Raw genomic sequence first — 24,153 nt, 5'->3', positions numbered from 1 at the left:
TAATGGGGGGAGGGCCTATTGAATGGCCCTACGTGGCTCCTAGGGCCCAGCCGAACCTGGGTGGATACAGACCGCCCAGGTGCTCTGTAGATAGGCTTGGTGTGCAGACTCTACCCCCTCATGTCGGCCCCACCCTCTCGTCAGGCCTGACGACCCCCCACTCCAACCCAGCTGAACCACTGACTACAGAGCTTATGGCTTCATAAGTGAGGTCCAGGGAGAGAGGATTGCCTCCTAGAGCAGGGAATGGCGGCCTCAGTCCCCAGCGACAACTTGGTCCAACCAGGGGGGGAGTGCAGCCAGGTTATTTCACCGCAGGTCCCTGGGAATACAAATGAGCGTGTGTGGCAGGAGGCCGTGTGGACAACTACGCTGATTGAAGGTCTGGGGTCTGGATAGTCTCCCTGGGAGGGGGAAAGATATGTGACAAACTCCCCTTCCCACGTGAGCTTACCACAAGCTCCTGGAGGAGCCTGCTTGCCAGCCTCCTGCCCACAGACTATGGGCCCTGTAATATGCACTGTAAAAGTCTCCGTTCATGTATTGGACAGCGGCACGAACCGGAGACCACCCGGGAGCTTGTTATGCCTAATTACTACGGAACTACATTGAACGCTAGCCCTGATCTTATGGAACTGTTTTGTTTTAAATGGTTTTTATTTTTGTGAACAGTGCGTATAGTCAAGTACTTTACATTTATGACAATATGACTGTGTATGCCTACGCAGAGGCTTAGCTCAGATGGAAAAGCGTTGTATGACGGTGAGCCGTCCAGTGCAACAGGTCTAATCAACGGTTACAATATAACAGTAACAAAGCGGTAACAAAGTGAACTCCGTACAGTTAACAATCATATGTTGGCTGATGACAATGCTGTGGAAGTTAGTAGTAGAAGCTCTTTGAGCATAGGTTGCGCGAGAGCATGCGTTCTCTCAGCCCCCTCTAGTGAGCAACACAGGTAGAGTCAGGTACTTGTATTCTGAAACTTGCCATTGTATAAGAGCCATATAGGTGATCATTATATAAACAAAATGAGAAGCGTTTGTCTGTGTGTGTGCCTTAATCATACGTAGCATAGTTGTCGTAGAGTTCGGTTCCGATTCCAGTATCTGGGTGGCTATGTGTGGCCAAGTTATGTCGTGTTTGTGGGTGTGAGGGTCTGGGATTTGGGAAAGGGGATGGGTCGAAAGACATAGTAAAGTAGGGAGGCAAGGCATGTGGGGGGGGGGGCTGGAAGAGATAGTGGCATCAAGGCGTGTGGGCATCCCTGCCGCCTCGCCTATCTGTATCCCCATTCTCCGCCCCAGGGCGCCCCGCCCTGTCCGCATCACCGGTGGCCGTCTCTCCTTGGTTCCTTTTCTGCTCCTCCCTAAAGTCTGATGTAGTCAAAAGGGCTACAAAGTCGTCTGAGGTGACATATTTCATCCAGTAGAACCACCTCTTTGTGTACTTCTCCTTTGCCGCTGCTGTGGTTGCCTTCAAGTCTTCATATTTCCGGGTGTCCTCCACCTCTTCCACCCATCGTCGGAGTGGGGGGGGTGCGTGGTTGTTTCCAAAAGATAGGGACTGTTGTTTTCGCTGCATTGAGGAGCCTGGGTATCACTGATCGTTTATATACCTGCATGGGCATCGTCGTGTGGTGCAGCAAGAAGGGGGCCGGCATCATTGGGAGGCATTCCTCCGTAGTTTCGGTGATCACTCGTCCCACCGTTTCCCAGAATGGTCTGATGAGAGTGCAGTCCCACCAGAGGTGTAAGAACGTCCCGGCCTCTCTTCCACATCTCCAGCATGTGTCTGATTTTGAGCTGTCCCTGGTGTGAAGGTCTGCTGGAGTGACGTACCACCTCGTGAATATTTTATATGAGGTTTACAGGAGCCTCGCTGAGCCGGGGGTCTTCTGGATGAGTGCAATTATTTTATCCCAGTCTGCGTCTGTGAGTGGCTCCTCAAGGTCCTCTTCCCATCTCTGAATGCCTGGCGATGCCAGGAGGTACCGTCCGGTTGCCAGCGAGGTGTATATTTGAGAGATCGCCCTGGAGGGCGGTGTGTCCGTTCTGCATAGGGTTTCGAACTCCGTACATTCCCGTATAAGGCTCGGTTGTTGGGGGATCGAGCGTGTGTAGCGCCGTAGTTGTTCACGCGCCATAGTGTGCAATAGGGTATGTCTTTGGTCCGGAAATAGGGTGGTTATTGGGTGTATTGCACCCGTGGATGTTAGCACATCTCCTATCCGAGGCAGCGCGTTATTGAGCCCTGATTGCAGGGTTGGGCCCATGTCCCCTGCTGGGAAATCCGGGTTACCTCTGAGGAGAAGTAGGGGACTCGGGTCCGTCGTAAGATAGAATTTGGGCCCTGTTTGGTGCCAGATCCTGAGTGTGGTCTTCACAAACGGGTTCACGTGTTCCTTAGTGAGCCAGGGTAGGGATCGCAGGCCGCAGTTAGTGCTGTCCTCTTCCAGTTGGGTCCATGGTTTTCCTCGCGGCTTGGTTCACCAGTTAATGATCCTTGTGAGGTGGGTTGCGATGTAATACTTCTTGAAATCAGGGAGGGCTAGGCCCCCTTTGAGTTTCGGGAGAGTCAATTGGGAGTGGGCTATTCGTGGGGTTTTGCCTTTCCAGATGAAGTGCCTGACTGCCGCTTGGATGGATGTGAAGAAGCTGTTTGGTGCCGCAACCGGTACGGTTTGGAAAACAAATAAGAATTTTGGGAGAAGAGTCATCTTCACCGCGTTGATGCGGCCTGTCCAGGATATGTAGTATGCGTTCCAGGCCTGTAATTCTGCCTGCGCAGTCTTAAGGAGCGGCAGGAAATTGTGTGAGTACAGGTCTGCCGGGTTCTGCGTGAGCAACCCCTAGGTATTGCATCTTGGTGGTGCACGAGCGGAAGGGAAAGCGGCGCCTGAGGGTCTGCGCTTGGGTGTGTCCAACGTTGAGGTTTAACATTTCTGATTTGGTATAATTGATACGTAGGTTGGAGACGTTGCCGTATGTTTCGAATTCCGTCATGATCTTTTGCAGTGTCGTAGCTGGGTGTTGTACGATGAAGAGAAGGTCGTCCGCATAGGCCAGGACTTTGTGGTGTGAGCGACCAATGCTGAGTCCGCGTATCTCTTCTTTGCTTCTGATGTTGTTAAGGAATGGCTCCAGGGTCAGCGCGAAGAGCAGGGGAGATAGGGGTCAGCCTTGACGTGTTCCATTGCGTATTCGGAATGGGTCCGTGAGGGCCCCATTGATGCGGAGTCTCGCCGTCGGGTCACTGTATAGTGTCTGAACCCATTGTATGTATTTGGGGCCGATGCCTAGGCCTCGTAGGGTTTCGAAGAGGAATTCCCAGTTGACCCTATCGAAAGCCTTTTCGGCGTCCGTGGAGAGGATTAGGGTCTGCTGTTTGGATCGCGTGGCTACGGAGATCAGGTTCAGTGCCCGTATGGTGTTATCTCTAACCTCTCTCCCTGGGATGAACCCTGTTTGATCTGGGTGGACCAGGTCCGGAAGCAAAGGCGCCAGGCGGCCAGCCAGCACGCTTGCCAGGAGCTTGACGTCCACATCCAGGACTGAGATCGGGCGGTAGCTAGCACATGATGTCGGGTCCTTACCCTCTTTTAGGAGGAGGGTGATGTTCGCCGCCGTGAATTGGGTTGAGGGGGTTGCCCCATCCAAGATCGAGTTAAGAGCCGAATGTTTTATAGTACAGCAGAGGCAGTCCATCTGGCCCCGGTGCCTTCCCCGTCTTAGCCTTTCTGAGTGCATAGGTCAGCTCCTCCACGGTGATAGGGGCCTCCAGCTCGTCCCGTTCTGGGGCTGCTATTTGTTTCAATCCTGCTGTGTCAAGGTATGCGCGGATGGCTTCCCCCTCGTGAGGCGTCGCATTGGCCTGTGTGTCTGGTTTCAGATTATAGAGGTCCTCGTAGTATCGGGTGAACGCTGCCGAGATCTGGTTGGGTAGGTGGCATATCTGTCCCGTGGCGTTCCGAATCTTGGGTATATACAGGTGGTTCCTGCGTTTCTTTAGTAGTGTTGCCAGGAGTCTCCCACATCTGTTTCCATGTTCATATACCCGGTGTTTGAAGTGTTGGTAGGAGTGTTGGATTGTTCGGTTCAAGTGTTCGGTGAGGTGGGTGCGCTTGAGAAGGAGGTCTCGATAGGTCGAGGGGTTCAGTGTACGCTTATGATGACATTCCAGTTCTGCAATGTCCTTATTGAGGTCTGTTATCGTCTGGTTGTATGCCTTTTTCATCTCCGAGCATCGCGCAATGAAGTGTCCCCGGAGTACCGCTTTATGTGCCTCCCAGCATAGCAGGGGCGACACGTCTTCTGTTTCGTTTAAAAGAAAGTAGTCTTGGATAGTTTGTTTAGTCTCGGTAACCAGGTTAGGGTCTGTGAGGATTGATTCATTGAGCTGCCAAGACACCTGACGGGGTCGGAACAGGGGTGACTTGATTCGTATGCGGATGGGGTTATGGTCCGACCACGTCATGGGCAGGATTTCCGATTCCACTAGGAGAGGCAGGTTGTGATACGGTAGGAGGAAGTAATCGAGCCTGGTGTAGGTGGCGTGCGTCGTGGAGTAGAACGTGTAGTCCCTCGCAGTGGGGTGCAGCGCTCTCCAGCAGTCTGTAAGTTGGTGATGGTGCAGCAGTTGTACCGTCTGTGAATGTCTATTGGGTGTCTCAGGGCCGCCATCAGGGCATGACAACCATAACGGTTGTCATGGGCCCGGCGGTCCTGGGGGGCCCGGGCCCCACATTTAATTTTTGCACATATAGATAGCGATTATCGCTATCTATATGTTCACCTCGGGCCCCGGCTACCTGTAGAATGCAGACGGGGACCAGCCAGCACCATCTTAACTCTCCAGCTGCTCCTGCCTGTAACTCTCGCGAGCACCGCGGCCGGCAGAGCGTTGTCACGGGTTACCATGGCAACGCTCTGCGCGGCAAACAGGCACAGCTCGCGAGACTTACAGGCAGGAGCTGCTGGAGTGTTAAGATGTGCTGGCTGTATGTTCACCTGCGGGTCCTGCATTCTACAGCGGCTGGCTACCTCTACCAGACCACCGGACCACCAGGGATGCAATCTCCCCCCTCCCTGGCCAGGTAAGAAGCAGGGAGGGGGGCAGAAAATGTAAATACCACCAAAAAGGCTCTCCTCCCACCACCGACCCCCCATGCAGCCCCCTATTTTACATACAGCCCCCACATTTACATACACTAAAACCACAACACACACACACTGCATACACACACTAAAACCACAACACACTCACTAAAACCACAACACACACTGCATACACACACTAAAACCACAACACACACTGCATACACACACTAAAGCCACAACATACACTGCATACACACACTAAAACCACAGCACACACACTAAAACCACAACACACACACTAAAACCACAACACACACTGCATACACACACTAAAACCACAACACACACACTAAAACCACAACACACACTGCATACACACACTAAAACCACAACACACACTGCATACACACACTAAAACCACAGCACACACTGCATACACACACTAAAACCACAACACACACTGCATACACACACTAAAACCACAGCACACACACTAAAACCACAACATACACTGCATACACACACTAAAACCACAGCACACACACTAAAACCACAACACACACTGCATACACACACTAAAACCACAACACACACTAAAACCACAACACACACTGCATACACACACTAAAACCACAACACACACTTCATACACACACTAAAACCACAACACACACTGCACCCATCGTCGGAGTGGGGGGGTGCGTGGTTGTTTCCAAAAGATAGGGACTGTTGTTTTCGCTGCATTGAGGAGCCTGGGTATCACTGATCGTTTATATACCTGCATGGGCATCGTCGTGTGGTGCAGCAAGAAGGGGGCCGGCATCATTGGGAGGCATTCCTCCGTAGTTTCGGTGATCACTCGTCCCACCGTTTCCCAGAATGGTCTGATGAGAGTGCAGTCCCACCAGAGGTGTAAGAACGTCCCGGCCTCTCTTCCACATCTCCAGCATGTGTCTGATTTTGAGCTGTCCCTGGTGTGAAGGTCTGCTGGAGTGACGTACCACCTCGTGAATATTTTATATGAGGTTTACAGGAGCCTCGCTGAGCCGGGGGTCTTCTGGATGAGTGCAATTATTTTATCCCAGTCTGCGTCTGTGAGTGGCTCCTCAAGGTCCTCTTCCCATCTCTGAATGCCTGGCGATGCCAGGAGGTACCGTCCGGTTGCCAGCGAGGTGTATATTTGAGAGATCGCCCTGGAGGGCGGTGTGTCCGTTCTGCATAGGGTTTCGAACTCCGTACATTCCCGTATAAGGCTCGGTTGTTGGGGGATCGAGCGTGTGTAGCGCCGTAGTTGTTCACGCGCCATAGTGTGCAATAGGGTATGTCTTTGGTCCGGAAATAGGGTGGTTATTGGGTGTATTGCACCCGTGGATGTTAGCACATCTCCTATCCGAGGCAGCGCATTATTGAGCCCTGATTGCAGGGTTGGGCCCATGTCCCCTGCTGGGAAATCCGGGTTACCTCTGAGGAGAAGTAGGGGACTCGGGTCCGTCGTAAGATAGAATTTGGGCCCTGTTTGGTGCCAGATCCTGAGTGTGGTCTTCACAAACGGGTTCACGTGTTGTACGCGTCGGCTAGCTTCCTTAGTGAGCCAGGGTAGGGCTCGCAGGCCGCAGTTAGTGCTGTCCTCTTCCAGTTGGGTCCATGGTTTTCCTCGCGGCTTGGTTCACCAGTTAATGATCCTTGTGAGGTGGGTTGCGATGTAATACTTCTTGAAATCAGGGAGGGCTAGGCCCCCTTTGAGTTTCGGGAGAGTCAATTGGGAGTGGGCTATTCGTGGGGTTTTGCCTTTCCAGATGAAGTGCCTGACTGCCGCTTGGATGGATGTGAAGAAGCTGTTTGGTGCCGCAACCGGTACGGTTTGGAAAACAAATAAGAATTTTGGGAGAAGAGTCATCTTCACCGCGTTGATGCGGCCTGTCCAGGATATGTAGTATGCGTTCCAGGCCTGTAATTCTGCCTGCGCAGTCTTAAGGAGCGGCAGGAAATTGTGTGAGTACAGGTCTGCCGGGTTCTGCGTGAGCAACCCCTAGGTATTGCATCTTGGTGGTGCACGAGCGGAAGGGAAAGCGGCGCCTGAGGGTCTGCGCTTGGGTGTGTCCAACGTTGAGGTTTAACATTTCTGATTTGGTATAATTGATACGTAGGTTGGAGACTGTAACGGAGCTCCGTGTACCCCGACCGAGTACCCTCCGTTGATGGATGCTCCTAGCGCTCTCAGAGGACTCCAAGCACTGCAGACGACACCACAACCACCGCAGGCTCCACAACCGCCGTAGCTTAACTGGAGCCGCGCCGTCTTCCGTCCACCCTGGAATGAACCTTCAGCATTCAGGAACGTGTGGGGAAGATCTCTCCTCCTGGAGAGCGTATCCGGAACAAGCTCTTAAAAGAGCTAAGTGATTAAGAGCTCAGGGGAATATGCAGCGCATAGCAATCCCCAGTGTGATATAGCAGTTCCCTCCAATAACGAGACACGGCTACGTATTGAGGGTCAGAAGAGGTCTGAGGACTGGAACACCCAGCCTGCTTTTTATTAGGATCAGGTACATACAGGACACTCCCAGGGGGAGGATGAAATTGACCAATCACATGCATGGTAACACCCCCACGTCTCCTCCCCTCAGATAAACACATAACCCAATTAAAACATACATTATTTTACCCAAGTTCTGGATGTACCCCAAAAACAGGGGGTACAGCTTTAAATCTGGTATCCCCAAATAGCCCTTGTTCAGGGGAACAGTCTGTCCAAAAATCAGCCCATTCGGATGGATGGTTCGGGAGATACAGGGCTCCAAAGTTTTGACCGACCGCACAGACCAACTAGCCGAAAATAGTTCCATGAGTTTTGGCCTTGCGGTCGGTCTCCGTTCGCACGGTAAAATAGACGAAATTCTTGCCATCCATTCGCATCTTTGTGGTCGCTAGAATCCCCATACTAAGTTAAGTATAACTACCGAACGGCCGGTCGTTCGGTAGTTTCCGTGCGTAATTCTGGATGTCTGGAGGTCTTAGCGGTATTCGCCTGTTTGCGCTTCCGATTTCAGTTCCATGCGTTCACAGGCAAACACCGCTGTTCGCACGCAAGATGGCCGCGAACACGTGGAAAAGTCCCGAAATGGCGGCCACCTATTCAGAGCACAAAGAATTCGCATGAAATCATGCGAACGGCTGTATTCTCCAGTAATGTGATTCTTATGCAATATATTCGCCTAAATCTCCTGGCTGTTAGGTTATATTAGTAGTCCAAACCTACAGCATAGATAAAGGGAAAAAGACAGTCTAATACAAGTCCATATGCCTGAATACAGGGTTTACAGTGCAATATAGTCCAGGACCATAGTCGCAGGGGAGGAGGCAGGCAAGCAGGCCTCTCCAGGACAAAGTGGCGAAGGGCACTTCGTCACACATCTCCCCTTTGGGGGGAAGACTAACCAGGCACCTGACCTTCTGTCGGTCAGTGCCTCCGTTAGTCGATCCACCAACCCACAATAAACAGATGTCCGAGTGGCCCCCCCACAACATCAAAGTACAGGAACAGCCCACCCACAACACACAGTCACTGCACCTGGGTATTTGGCTGTGGTAATGAGGCCACATGCCGAGGGTACTTGAAGGGCAGAGGCCAACTGCACTCTGCCCAGATGCCAGCTCTTCTGCTGGGGTAGCCTGCAGGACATCAGGCTCTGGACCAGGGGCAAAGGTAGGGCAGAGGCCGACTGCACTCTGCCCAGCTGCCAGCTCTTCTGCTGGGGTAGCCTGCAGGACATCAGGCTCTGGACCAGGGAAAAAGGTAGGGCAGAGGCCGACTGCACTCTGCCCAGCTGCCAGCTCTTCTACTGGGGTAGCCTGCAGGTCATCAGGCTCTGGACCAGGGACAAAGGTAGGGCAGAGGCCGACTGCGCTCTGTCCAGCTGCCAGCTCTTCCGCTGGGGTACTGAGACCATAATCCGGCTCAGTAGTTAAGGGAACCTGGACGTCAGGAGGGGTTAGCATCGCCTCCGTTAACCCTGGTGCCACGCTAGGAGTTAGCTGGGGAGGGGAATTTGTACTTACCCCCTCCTCTGGGTGTCCCGGTGAGGGTAGTTGGGGATCTGGAAAGGCTGTCCAGCATCCCTGTGGGTCAGGCACAGAGACCACGGTCCCATCTGCGCCGTCTGGAGGATTGGTGTCTCCCCTTGTTGGGGAAAGCTGCCGCTGGGGAGAGGGGGTGCTGTGCTCCTTTCCTGGAAACACAGGCTGCCGCTGGAGAGGGAGACCGCCTGTCTCCACTCCCTTACCATGGTCCTGTTGCTGTAGAGAGGGACCAACTGTCTCTGCTCTCTGTAGGACACACTGCTGCTGGGGGGGAAGGACGGCACCTTCGGCCCCCTGGGGTACACACTGCCGCTGGGGAGGGAGACCGCCTGTCTCCGCTCCCTTACCATGGTCCTGTTGCTGTAGAGAGGGACCAACTGTCTCTGCTCTCTGTAGGACATACTGCTGCTGGGGGGGAAGAACGGCACCTTCGGCCCCCTGGGGTACACACTGCCGCTGGAGAGGGAGACCGCCTGTCTCCACTCCCTTACCATGGTCCTGTTGCTGTAGAGAGGGACCAACTGTCTCTGCTCTCTGTAGGACACACGGCTGCTGGGGGGGAAGGACGGCCCCTTCGGCCCCCTGTAACTCACGCTGTTGTTGGGGCGCAGGGACGGAATACTTTGCCCTCACTGCCCGATATTCTGCTTCCATCTGCAGATACTCCGCCAGTTCTCTCCTCATTCTTGGTATCATTTCCTCGGTTAGAAGGGGCCCGTAGATAGCCAACCGCCGCTTCAGCATAGCGTCAAACTGTACGTGACTATACCAATAGTCCAGTTTTGCTGGGTGTTCCCAGGATGCTGTTCCTCGCCCTAGGGAAGCCATCCTGTTGTAGCCAGGGGCGCTGCCCAATGGCTAGCGTTGCCCTCAATTGTAACTCCAAACGTTACCCGTGTCTCTGAGCTGCTTCTCCTCGCACTAGGACGCCATCCCACCGCTGCCACCACTGTAACGGAGCTCCGTGTACCCCGACCGAGTACCCTCCGTTGATGGATGCTCCTAGCGCTCTCAGAGGACTCCAAGCACTGCAGACGACACCACAACCACCGCAGGCTCCACAACCGCCGTAGCTTAACTGGAGCCGCGCCGTCTTCCGTCCACCCTGGAATGAACCTTCAGCATTCAGGAACGTGTGGGGAAGATCTCTCCTCCTGGAGAGCGTATCCGGAACAAGCTCTTAAAAGAGCTAAGTGATTAAGAGCTCAGGGGAATATGCAGCGCATAGCAATCCCCAGTGTGATATAGCAGTTCCCTCCAATAACGAGACACGGCTACGTATTGAGGGTCAGAAGAGGTCTGAGGACTGGAACACCCAGCCTGCTTTTTATTAGGATCAGGTACATACAGGACACTCCCAGGGGGAGGATGAAATTGACCAATCACATGCATGGTAACACCCCCACGTCTCCTCCCCTCAGATAAACACATAACCCAATTAAAACATACATTATTTTACCCAAGTTCTGGATGTACCCCAAAAACAGGGGGTACAGCTTTAAATCTGGTATCCCCAAATAGCCCTTGTTCAGGGGAACAGTCTGTCCAAAAATCAGCCCATTCGGATGGATGGTTCGGGAGATACAGGGCTCCAAAGTTTTGACCGACCGCACAGACCAACTAGCCGAAAATAGTTCCATGAGTTTTGGCCTTGCGGTCGGTCTCCGTTCGCACGGTAAAATAGACGAAATTCTTGCCATCCATTCGCATCTTTGTGGTCGCTAGAATCCCCATACTAAGTTAAGTATAACTACCGAACGGCCGGTCGTTCGGTAGTTTCCGTGCGTAATTCTGGATGTCTGGAGGTCTTAGCGGTATTCGCCTGTTTGCGCTTCCGATTTCAGTTCCATGCGTTCACAGGCAAACACCGCTGTTCGCACGCAAGATGGCCGCGAACACGTGGAAAAGTCCCGAAATGGCGGCCACCTATTCAGAGCACAAAGAATTCGCATGAAATCATGCGAACGGCTGTATTCTCCAGTAATGTGATTCTTATGCAATATATTCGCCTAAATCTCCTGGCTGTTAGGTTATATTAGTAGTCCAAACCTACAGCATAGATAAAGGGAAAAAGACAGTCTAATACAAGTCCATATGCCTGAATACAGGGTTTACAGTGCAATATAGTCCAGGACCATAGTCGCAGGGGAGGAGGCAGGCAAGCAGGCCTCTCCAGGACAAAGTGGCGAAGGGCACTTCGTCACAGAGACGTTGCCGTATGTTTCGAATTCCGTCATGATCTTTTGCAGTGTCGTAGCTGGGTGTTGTACGATGAAGAGAAGGTCGTCCGCATAGGCCAGGACTTTGTGGTGTGAGCGACCAATGCTGAGTCCGCGTATCTCTTCTTTGCTTCTGATGTTGTTAAGGAATGGCTCCAGGGTCAGCGCGAAGAGCAGGGGAGATAGGGGTCAGCCTTGACGTGTTCCATTGCGTATTCGGAATGGGTCCGTGAGGGCCCCATTGATGCGGAGTCTCGCCGTCGGGTCACTGTATAGTGTCTGAACCCATTGTATGTATTTGGGGCCGATGCCTAGGCCTCGTAGGGTTTCGAAGAGGAATTCCCAGTTGACCCTATCGAAAGCCTTTTCGGCGTCCGTGGAGAGGATTAGGGTCTGCTGTTTGGATCGCGTGGCTACGGAGATCAGGTTCAGTGCCCGTATGGTGTTATCTCTAACCTCTCTCCCTGGGATGAACCCTGTTTGATCTGGGTGGACCAGGTCCGGAAGCAAAGGCGCCAGGCGGCCAGCCAGCACGCTTGCCAGGAGCTTGACGTCCACATCCAGGACTGAGATCGGGCGGTAGCTAGCACATGATGTCGGGTCCTTACCCTCTTTTAGGAGGAGGGTGATGTTCGCCGCCGTGAATTGGGTTGAGGGGGTTGCCCCATCCAAGATCGAGTTAAGAGCCGAATGTTTTATAGTACAGCAGAGGCAGTCCATCTGGCCCCGGTGCCTTCCCCGTCTTAGCCTTTCTGAGTGCATAGGTCAGCTCCTCCACGGTGATAGGGGCCTCCAGCTCGTCCCGTTCTGGGGCTGCTATTTGTTTCAATCCTGCTGTGTCAAGGTATGCGCGGATGGCTTCCCCCTCGTGAGGCGTCGCATTGGCCTGTGTGTCTGGTTTCAGATTATAGAGGTCCTCGTAGTATCGGGTGAACGCTGCCGAGATCTGGTTGGGTAGGTGGCATATCTGTCCCGTGGCGTTCCGAATCTTGGGTATATACAGGTGGTTCCTGCGTTTCTTTAGTAGTGTTGCCAGGAGTCTCCCACATCTGTTTCCATGTTCATATACCCGGTGTTTGAAGTGTTGGTAGGAGTGTTGGATTGTTCGGTTCAAGTGTTCGGTGAGGTGGGTGCGCTTGAGAAGGAGGTCTCGATAGGTCGAGGGGTTCAGTGTACGCTTATGATGACATTCCAGTTCTGCAATGTCCTTATTGAGGTCTGTTATCGTCTGGTTGTATGCCTTTTTCATCTCCGAGCATCGCGCAATGAAGTGTCCCCGGAGTACCGCTTTATGTGCCTCCCAGCATAGCAGGGGCGACACGTCTTCTGTTTCGTTTAAAAGAAAGTAGTCTTGGATAGTTTGTTTAGTCTCGGTAACCAGGTTAGGGTCTGTGAGGATTGATTCATTGAGCTGCCAAGACACCTGACGGGGTCGGAACAGGGGTGACTTGATTCGTATGCGGATGGGGTTATGGTCCGACCACGTCATGGGCAGGATTTCCGATTCCACTAGGAGAGGCAGGTTGTGATACGGTAGGAGGACGTAAAAACCACAACACACACTGCATACACACACTAAAACCACAACACACACACTAAAACCACAACACACACTGCATACACACACTAAAACCACAACACACACTGCATACACACACTAAAACCACAACACACACTGCATACACACACTAAAACCACAACACACACACTGCATACACACACTAAAACCACAACACACACACACTGCATACACACACTAAAACCACAACACACACTAAAACCACAACACACACTGCATACACACTCTAAAACCACAACACAAACACGCACTGCATTCACCATACACACACTAAAACCACAACACAAACACGCACTGCATTCACCATACACACACTAAAACCACAACACAAACAAGCACTGCATTCACCATACACACACTAAAACCACAACACAAACACGCACTGCATTCACCATACACACACTAAAACCACAACACAAACATGCACTGCATTCACCATACACACACTAAAACCACAACACAAACATGCACTGCATTCACCATACACACACTAAAACTACAACACACACACTGCATTCACCATACACACACTAAAAGCACAACACAAACACACACTGCATTCACCATACACACACTAAAACTACAGCACAAACACACTGCATTCACCACACACACACACTAAAACTACAACACACACTGCATTCACCATACACACACTAAAACTACAACACACACACTGCATTCACCACACACACACTAAAAGCACAACACAAACACACACTGCATTCACCATACACACACTAAAACTACAGCACAAACACACACTGCATTCACCATACTCACACTAAAACTACAACACACACACTGTATTCAACATACACACACTAAAACCACAACACAAACATGCACTGCATTCACCATACACACACTAAAACTATAATACAAACATACACTGCATTCACTATACACACACTAAAACCACAACACACACTCTGCATTCACCATACATACACAAACCACAACACAAGCACACTGCATTCACCATACACACACTAAAACCACAACACAAACACACACTGCATTCACCATACACACACTAAAACCACAACACAAACACACACTGCATTCACCATACACACACTTAAACCACAACACAAACACACACAGCATTCCCCATACACACACTAAAACCACAACACAAACACTCTGCATTCACTACACAAACACACACTTTATCTAAAACACACAAAACTACATTCATTATACAAATGTGCAATCTGTATCCATTTTACACACCACACAGGCCATCCTTGAGGGTGGACTCAGAATGGGCCCTCGGGGGCGGGCCCAGGGGCCCACACTTTGAACTGTGTCAGGGGCCCCGAAATTTCTGATGGCAGCCCTGGGGTGTCTGCTGCGCTGGGTTTGCTGTGGAGTCCTGATGATGGAGCGGAAAATTAAGATCTCCTCCTATGATCATGGTGCCGTCCGCGAATCCCCTCAGGGTCTTCAGCGCCGAGCGGAGGAATCCGAATTGGTTGGCATTGGGCGCGTATAGAGTCGCGAAGGTGTATGCCTGATCCTGGATGGTCCCCTTCGTAAAGATGTATCTGCCGTGGGGGCATCTAAGTGTGTCCTTTTCAACGAACGGGATCCTTCTGGAAAACAGGATGCCCACGCCCAGTGTGCGGCGGTGTGGATTGTTGCTGAAGAATCCTAGTGGGTAGTTATGGTCTCGCAGGGATGGTGTTCGGTTCTCTTGAAAGTGTGTCTCTTGTAAGAAGGCCACTGATGCGCGGTATCTTTTCAGGTCCCGCAAGAGTCGTGATCGCTTCTCTCGAATATTGAGGCCCCGAACATTGTATGAGAGGATGTTCAGGTCCTCCTCAACGTAGGGAGCGTCGCCTATAGCCGGCGCGACCCTCCGGGGCATCTTTGGCTGGGGGTATATGGGGGGGAAGGGGGAGACCGGGGGAGAGGGAAAGAGGGAAAGGGGGGGGGAAGAGGAGGGAGAGGTAAGAAGGGAGAGAGAGAGAGAGAGAGAGAGAGAAAGAAAAAAAAAGGGGGGGGGGGAAACACAAGCCAAGGGGAGGGGGGGGGCGGAATGAGGTGTGTGTGGGCGTGTGTCTGTGTTGTGGTCTCCAAGGGACCTTAGGTATTGTCGGGTCGATGGACTGAAGTCCCGGTGGTAAGGTCCGTGGACCCAGAAAGTCTGGTGTCTGGGACTACTCCTGGACGGGGGTACTCTGCTCAGTTGAGGGTACCTTTTAGTCCCAACCCTTCGGGGTATGCGGGTATCCCCCGTTTGCCACCGGCTGACGGGAGGGATTGTCCAAGCCGCGCCTGAGTGGCGCCGGGGGGGGTAGCCGTCTGTCCGGCCGTCAATGACAGGGATCGGTGTCTGTCAGGTAATGTGAGAGTGCAGCCCGTGTAGGCCCTACTTCTATCTGGGTAAGCTACCCCTGTGTGTGCAGGTAGTGGGGCAGGTCTCCTGTGTGGGTAGCTTCTAGTGTTTCATGTCGCCCCTTGATCTGAGCACAGGTTGTGGGTTCTGCGTATCGTGCGGTGCCAATGCGTGTGTGAGCAGTCTACGAGGTATGTCGGGGTAGGGTGCTTGTTGTCTTGCGGGTATCGAGGTTGCCCTCCCAAGCATGGGTGGGTCTGTGACCTGGGGCCGGGGTGGTCCTATTTTCGTGCAGGTGTGTGCGTTATGCAGTAGCAGTATGTGGGTGTGACCTGGGCGTCACTGATTGCTCCTGACCAGATGTCTGTGTATTGAACTCTTACAGTCGTGCGCTGTCGTTCCCATGCCCTGTGGACAGTATTTCCCCCCTCCCCACTATATGTCCGACCTGGGTGCCTTCATGGATATGTCTGCAAACAGGTGCCCGTGATGTCCCACCTCCAGCAATTCCCTCCTCTAGCGGGTGTCCTTCCCCCCCCCCTCCGCTTTGTATCCTTCATTGTCCCTTACCTCCCTCCACCCCCCCCACTCTCTTCCATCCCCCCACCCTCCATTCTGTGGGTCTTGCTCCTTATCCCCCTCCCCGCCTGTCTCATCCGCCTTCTCGCCTGCCATTGCCCACTCCCTCCTCCCCCCCACCCCTATCTCCCAGGCGTATGTTTGTCACATCCTTGCCCGTTTCCTGTTGCCCTCCCTCCGTGTGTCCCAGTGTCCGTAAAGTGATGTGCAGATGATGGGCCATGTGGCCTATTACCTCGCGGTGGGGAACCAGAGTGACCATGCGACTGTGTGACACCCCCCCTCCCCCCATTGTCAGTTCCAGGACCCCAGTCAAGCCTCGGCGGCTGTGGGCAGAAGTGCTGTGGTATTTGCCCTGTTCCAGCTAGGAAGCGGTCCTTGGCGGAGGTACCCAGCAGGGGGTACAGGGAGCTCCATTACAAAGTGAAAAACCCTGTTAGTATTAGAATTGTATTCCAGGATTTGCTAGTCTTCATGGTACAGGAATTGCAATGATATGAGAGTTTACTTAAAGTCTTACAAGTCTTTCATAAGAGTCTTCCTGTTATCAAATATCTCAACATTGTGAGGCATGTAATTAGGTGAGCCTCCTAGGGGTTCTATGGTCTCCCTGGATGCAGGACACCTGGTGTCAAGACTCACCTCTGTTCCCATGCTGCACCGGGGACACCTCTGAGTCGCGGCTGCCGGAACACACGCATGCGCGAATGCAAGAGGCAAGCCGCGACCTCCAAACACTGATCGCGTCTCCCAGGCAATGATAGAGTAGTCTGGGATGGATCAAAGTAAAGTGGAAGCAATCATGAAATGGCCTATTCCTTCGAATAAAAAAGGAGTGCAAAGATTCCTGGGGTTTGCTAACTTCTACAGGAAGTTCATCCGCAACTTTTGACCACTCTCACAAAGCTCCATAACACATACCAAAGGTCTGAAGAAGCACAGAGAGCATTTGACAACATCAAACATCAATTCACGCATGTACAAAACGATGAGCTGCTACCCACCGCTGAGTTTGCATAATAATAATTATTTTGCATTATAATTTTCACAGTTCTCATTGCATGTCTAATTTTCATGTGAATTAAGGTTACTACCCAACCCTGCTCCCTGATCAACCTACTGCCTGTCCTCTGCCTGATGCAGAACAATTCACCCGTAACCTCCAGATGGGGTTCCAACATGCCCGTACAATCCTTCAAGTAACACAACAAAAAAACAAAACCTACGCCGTCAAGAGACGTTGACTGGCTCCTGTCTATCGTGTGGGACAAAAAGCATGGTTGTCAACCAAACATCTCAGACTGTCTTGCCCAAGTATAAAACTGGGTCCAAAATATATGGGACCATACGAAGTGGAGTCTGTCCTATCTCCTGTGACAGTACGATTGAAGCTGCCGTCCTCTTTACGTATCCATCCCGTCTTCCATGTATCATTGCTGAAACCACACATACCAGACAGATTTACCTCTCAACTACCTCAACCTCCTGTCACCATTCAGGTTGATGGAGAAGAAGAATAGAATGTAGAAAAAGTATTTGATTCCTGTATTCACCGTGGCCATCTTCAGTACCTCATCCATTGGAAAGGATTTGGTTCAGAAGAAAGATCTTAGGAGCCCTCCGCCCACTTCCATGCTCCACGGCTGGTTTGTTCCTTCCACCACTGTCATCCTGAACACCCTGCTCCTCCGGAGGATGTGTCCTAGGAGGGGGGTATTGTCGAGACTCCCCTCTGTTCCCTCGCTACTCTGGTGGCAACCTCCTAACACCGATCGCGTCACGTCTCTCAGGCAATGACAGACGCTTGGGAGATATGCAGGATCATTCCATGCTGCATGGCAGCCCCGTGGGTGCAGCTGGAACTAATTAGGGATATGTTTACTCCCATGGAAACCATTCTTAACTGACATCCCCATGCACCAATAGGATGTCATGGAGGCATGTCAGAATAGGTGTCCCTGACATTTGGCACCCTATTTAAACTCTGAACAGCTGAGCCTTCATTGCTCAGTTGTTCTGTGCTACTCCTTGCAAGTTACCTGTGTTAAAGCTGATCTCCTGGATTTACCTGAACCCTGGCCTGCCCTTCTGTTTCTGATACTTACTGTCTGGATTATTGAATATTGGACTGCCTGACCTTGCCTTGCCCTTGATGGATTTGTTTGCCCTGGACTTTATTTATTTTGCTTACTTTCAAGTACTGCATTTAGGGTTTCATATACCTAACGTGCAGGGCCGTCTTTAATGCAGGGCAAACGGGGCCCGCACACTGTTGCCCATCGGGTGGTCCATGCACTTAGGGCCACCTGGTGGGCTTGTGTCAGCAGGGGCCCAGTGAGACACTATGACCCTTTAACAGCACGACCGGGCCTCTTGCTTGGGAGGAAGTGACGGCTGGTCACTTCCTCCCAAAGAACACCGAGCCGCGAGGGAGGGAAGAGGACCAGCTGTTCCAGAAGAGGCAGTGAGAAGGGGGCCAGGCCGGAGAGAGCAAGAGCTTAACTCCCACCCAGCATGCCACCCTCCAGTAAAAGGTAAGAAACTGGAGGGTGGTTATCAAATTGTAAATTTTGCTTATGTTTCTGAGTGTGTGTGCCAGTGTCTGTGTGTATGTTTGTTTTTAGTACTTCTGTCTGTGTGTGTCAGTATGTCTGTGTGTATGTCTGTCAGTGTGTTTCAGTATGTCTGTTTGTCAGTATGTCTGCGGTGTGTGCTCAGCCAATTGCTCTCATCCTAGGCCAAGAGCCTACTCTGAGAAATTTCCACACCAACGTCCAAACGTCCAGGACACCGACGTCCTGCACAAGGAGAACTTGTAAACCTACGAACCTGCCTGATGGAAAAGGAAGATGCTTGGACATAACGACCTGGGGACGAGACTACAGGGTCCCTCACTGTTACGGACAGATGCCTCATTGCAATCAATAAAACCTACACCGCTCTATGACAGCAGATGCCTGGAGAAGAACTGGACTCTCAGATGTGGCGTTGGGTGGTCCCGGTGAGTGGCTATTCCTACACCACTTGCAATGCTAAGTCTGCACATCCTGTTTCATGCGTTTATGTTATATGCACCATATTACTTGTCACATGCTCTCTGTTTATATATTCTGTATAAGAGTCCCACTGCTTCCAAAAACCCAGTGGTCATAGATATGCTATCCACCCTGTCAGTTAGCCCACTCAGTTGTACCTACCACTGGCCTGGTAAACATACTATACGGAAGCATAGAGCTATACTCCTGCTTTACAAGCTTGCTTACCCGCTCTTATTTTTCTCCTGCTCACCGTGTTTATGTATGATTAAATTTGGCATTCTACACCTACCTAATCCTCATCTACATGTCTTGCTGATCAATATCATGTACACGCTATGCTTACGTTTGCCAGGAATCAGTTTAGAAGTTAGACAGGCCTGACAGAACTTGCAACTGCTCCTTTCCCCAAAAAATTGCCTTTTCACACGAATGCCTTATTAAAATATGTGTTTCTCTGATTACCTTGCTAATGCTGTTGGGGCATCGCAAGACTACATGTTATTCTCATGCACAACAATAAATAAAGAATGTAAAAAAAAAAAGTATATCATTTTTTTTTTTAAATTATCTGAAAAGCATATCCAAAAATATGTAATTAAAGCCTAAATTGGTGATACAGTCCTGATTTCAGGGTCCTGCTTTGCTGAAAGCCCTGTGTTATGTAGTGTTTACAAACACTTTAAAAAAAAATATACGAGCACCATGTCATAAATTAACAAATTATATATTACTGCAAAAGAACATTTTCCACACTTATTAAATTGTTCTGGAAACATTAGAGTGACAGATTACCTGGTCACCTAGGACTGGTACATGTTTCCCAACTGCCACCTCTTTCCAAAAAGGACTATATCACTATTGTTGGTCCCTCCAACCTGTGCCTCCCTATTAGGGCAGAAGGGATTGGTTGAATGTTATTGAGAAAAAGGTGTCCATAAAGGAAGAAAATAGGTTGTTCCATATGTATGCCTGTTTTTAATACAGGTTCAGAGAAGCCTGGTGTGTGCCCTCCTGAACGATTTGTAATTAGTAAAGGTGATAAAGCAAAGTGGTGTGATTCGGACACAGACTGCCTTGAGGACATGAAATGCTGCCCACAGAGTGAGGGGACTGTGTGCAAGACCCCTGCCAAAGGTAAGCTGCTTTACTGCATTACACTTCAATGTTTCCTAAAATTGTTTGTTAATCCTTCAACAAAATGATCCCTATTATACATGTATACCCTAAACTCTACCTGAACCATGCAAAGTGTTCTATCTACTACAAATTATATCCAACTCAGATTAGTATCTCTGACCCTACACCACTGCTTGACTATTCCTATATTTTATACTACCCCCCTTCCATGGAAGTGATCTTTCAACCCATCTGAGGCACTTCACTGTATGTGGACCCCTGGTAGATGCTTCCATTGCCCATAGGATGAAGAGGTTCTTTACCCAGCACTCCAAACCTAGAGCTACAGAAGTTCGAATAAGATTTGAACTTGCAATAGTACAATATTTGGTTTTTAACCCCTTAAGGACCAAACTTCTGTAATAAAAGGGAATCATGACATGTCACACATGTCATGGGTCCTTAAGGGGTTAAAGGCTATACCAAGCACCAAAATAACTAGAGCTTAATGAAGCAGTTTTGTAGTATATATCAAGACCCTGCAGATTCAATGCTGTAATCTCTGCTGTGTAGAACACTATAGGTACCCAGAACACTTCCACTCATTGAAGTGGTCTGGGTGCAGTTCCCCTGTCCCCTTAACCCTGCACTGTAAACATTGCAGTTTCAGAGATGTTATAGTGTTTACATTGTAGGGTTAAGACAACCTCTAGTGGCTGTCTTCCAGAGGCAACAAGACGTGATTCCTGAATTCTCATGGAGTTTAACTCAGTGAAACGATGTTAGATGTCTTTGATTCAGTGCTTTCCTATGGGGAAGCTATAATCTGCACACAGCTCTTGACTCGCATGCGCATTACGTACCCCCCTCAACGTAATGTCGCGATAGGAGGAGACCGATCCAGCACCTGTGGGACCACAGTGCTGGAAAGAGATATGTTTAATGGGCACGAAGGCAGAGAGACACTATAGAGTTAGGAATACTGTTTTGTTTTTCTAACACTATAGTGTTCCTTTAACCCCTTATGACCGGAGGGCGTACTATTACGTCCTTTTAAAAGCGGCTCTAAACGCCGCAGGGCGTAATAGTACGCCCTCCGGTTTTTTGTAACTTACCCGGTCGATCGCCGGCGATCGCGGTTGGGGGGACTCCCAGGGAGCCCCCCGCGGCACGTCCGCCCTCCAGGAGCCCTCCCGGCCATGTGAGAGTGAGGTCCTTGCGAGGACCTCACAATCACATGGCCGGGTTAGCTGCCTGCTGCATTGCCAGCAGGGGGACCAACTGTAATGACAGTTGGTCCCCCTGCTGGCTTAAAATCAAATAAATTTTTTTTAAAACAGTGTAAAAAAAAATTAATTATATACTTAGATCATATATATATATATTAAATATATATGATCTAAGTATATATATACACATATACATACACACACATACACCGTCTAGGTGTATTTTAATATTAATATATATAATTATATATATATATATTAATATCAAATTACACGTAGACTGATACTGATTAAATATATATATAAATATTGTTATATATATTTATAAATAATGTAAAAAAATAAATATGTAAATACGTAAAAAAATAAAATAAAAAAAATAATTAAAAATAAAATATTAAAAAATATATAGATGTGTTTTATTTCGTTCTAACTGTATTGTGATATTAATATATATATATATTTATATCAAAATACACTTATAACGAAATAATATATATATATCTATATACATAAATATATACGTATATATCACTATAAATATATACCTATATATAAATAAAAATATTAAAAAAAAATATATATATATACGTATATATACACATATGTATATATATACATATATTAATTCTACACATATATTTATGTAATAATTTTACATAATTAGGTATCCTAATTAATTACAATTAGCGGGACCTGCCTGACAACCCATGCCGAAAGTAAAGGGAATTTAATTTGCTAGCACTATATTTAACCCTATAACTTTCCAAGACACCATAAAACATGTACATGGGGGGTACTGTAATACAACGATGATATCGCCAGTAAAAGTGACGTTTTTTGCATTTTTCACGCACAAACAGCACTTACACGGACGATATTATTGCTGCAATACTTTTTACTGTTTTTTTTTTTATAAATTCTTTATTTTTGATGTGCATGTATAACATTCGCTTGACTGTAATGCCACAACAGCATTCTTAGGTAATATAAACATACGAGAGTTCAAACAGTTGTTAAGCATTTAGAAGGTGCGCACATGTTTTTTTGTTTTTAAACAATAAATGATAAAACAGGTTGAGTACATGCTGGCTGTCTAAGATTAATTACACAGACATTTGGTTACGGTAGCTTATGGATATTAAGTGCATTAATCGTTGTCTCTTTAGCTTCGGCCCTATATATAATCACGCTGAAGCAGGCTATCTAACTAGTCACAACTTACAGTCTATTAGCAGTTAGGTCTCATATCTTAATCAAGATTACTCAGCTTACACAGGTGAGAGATTTGCGTTGCTCTATTCAATAATTGTTATAGGAGATAAGAGAGTACATGAGGAGAGCAGGAAATGAGAGAGAGAGACAAGAGAGACAAAAGTACAAAGGTTGCGGTAGCATTATGATATTAACGGTTAAATTCTGTGGCTAGCATTCAGGTCATCTTGACTAAAGTAAAGCAAAGGGTTAATAAAGTTAACAGTTACAGGAAACTCATACCCTTAGCCATATCACAGTACTGACATTTCTTGCTAAATCGAGTGAGCATTATGTGGGTGATGCCGTCTAGGCTAGGAATGTCAGTATGAGTCTATCTTGCGGTGCCCTGCTGATGTGAGGTAAAGTCCGTTGCAGCTGCAGGGACGTGGTGGCGTGGCGCTAGGCCATCCAGCAATGGGGTATTAAGAGTCATCCTATGCCTCTAGCTGGCAGGGGTGAGGCTTCAGCCGGTGTGTCTGTAGGCCTCTGCTCCAGGGCGCCGAGATTCCATCTCCAACTCTGTAAGGCGTGGAGGCCTCCTGTACCGTCGCTTGGTGTGCTGCTCCTGTCCCAGGTAGCCGCATGGTGGTCATCATTTCGGAGGTGTACTGGGGTACGTTGCTGGGGCTTTGGGGGTTGCCCGGCGTTCACCTTGCCGCTTGTGTGTGGGTGGGTGCGTGTGCTCAGGTTAGTGCGGTCCGTCTCTCTCTTATTTGCTTGTCGGTGCTTGCTTGGACGGGCTCCCGCTTGGAATGCCTGCAGTGGGGCGCCAAAATGGCGGCGGCGGGTCAGTGGTCGGATCCACATGGCCACCGCTCGTGCTGCTTGTAGTTTGGACATACCCCTGCTGCACTGCAGCTCATAGAAGGTTGAGCAGAGCCTGTCGAGGGCCTCCATGGAGGAAGGCTGCATGCGGGTGCTCGTGGCTCCCCTTTGTGAACTGTGACGGGCGGCCATCTTAGACGCTCTCCTCCTGACTCGTGCTTCTCCCGTTTATGTGTGCCCTAGGGCTGGTCAGCTTGCCTGGTCTGTCCGTCCAGGAGGACCGGGATATCCCCCACCGGTCCAAAGGGGGGGGGGAATTGGAGACCGCTTTCGTTGCTGAGGGGATCCGGTGTCAGAGAGAGCGGCCGCCTCTCCCCAACTCCGGCTTCTGTAGGCCGCGTTTGCTGTTCCGCCTTTTTAGCTCCTACGGGCTTCAGAAAAGTCTCGTTATATTCAGAGGTGCACCCCCGACTTGGGTAATGCACCCCGCTGGGTCCTTGGGCTGTTTGGCCCTTGATATTGCCGATTTTCCTGCCCGTTGAGCAGGAGCTCGTGTCCCCTGCTTCTGCTTAGTTCGACGGCCAGACTTTTTACTGTTTTAAAACACAAATATTTGTGTTCAGCGAAGTCTCCTGAGTACAACAGTACCCCTCATGTACAGGTTTTATGGTGTTTTCAAAAATGACAGCGTCAAATATAAGGCTTGTGTTTCATTTTTTTCACTTTAAAATTCGCCAGATTGCTTACGTTGCCTTTATGACCCTATGGTAGCCCAAGAATGAAAATTACCCCTACGATGGCATACTATTTGCAATAGTAGACAACCCAAGGTATTGCAAATGGGGTAT

General features: G+C 49.7%; 1 protein-coding gene across 1 annotated transcript in view; it reads left to right on the top strand.

Moving 5' to 3' along the window:
* LOC134566150 (balbiani ring protein 3-like) overlaps positions 1 to 24,153 on the top strand; it is a 438,349-nt gene that overhangs the window by 218,346 nt on the left and 195,850 nt on the right. The window contains exon 6 of the mRNA XM_063425856.1: positions 19,923 to 20,072. Coding sequence (XP_063281926.1) covers positions 19,923 to 20,072 — 150 coding nt within the window. The remainder of the gene's footprint in view (positions 1 to 19,922; positions 20,073 to 24,153) is intronic.

The sequence above is a fragment of the Pelobates fuscus genome, chromosome 6, assembly GCF_036172605.1.
Source record: "Pelobates fuscus isolate aPelFus1 chromosome 6, aPelFus1.pri, whole genome shotgun sequence".
Classification (NCBI taxonomy): Eukaryota; Metazoa; Chordata; class Amphibia; order Anura; family Pelobatidae; genus Pelobates; species Pelobates fuscus.
Note: the sequence above shows the minus strand (reverse complement) of the source record. Positions and strands in the feature narration are given on the sequence as shown.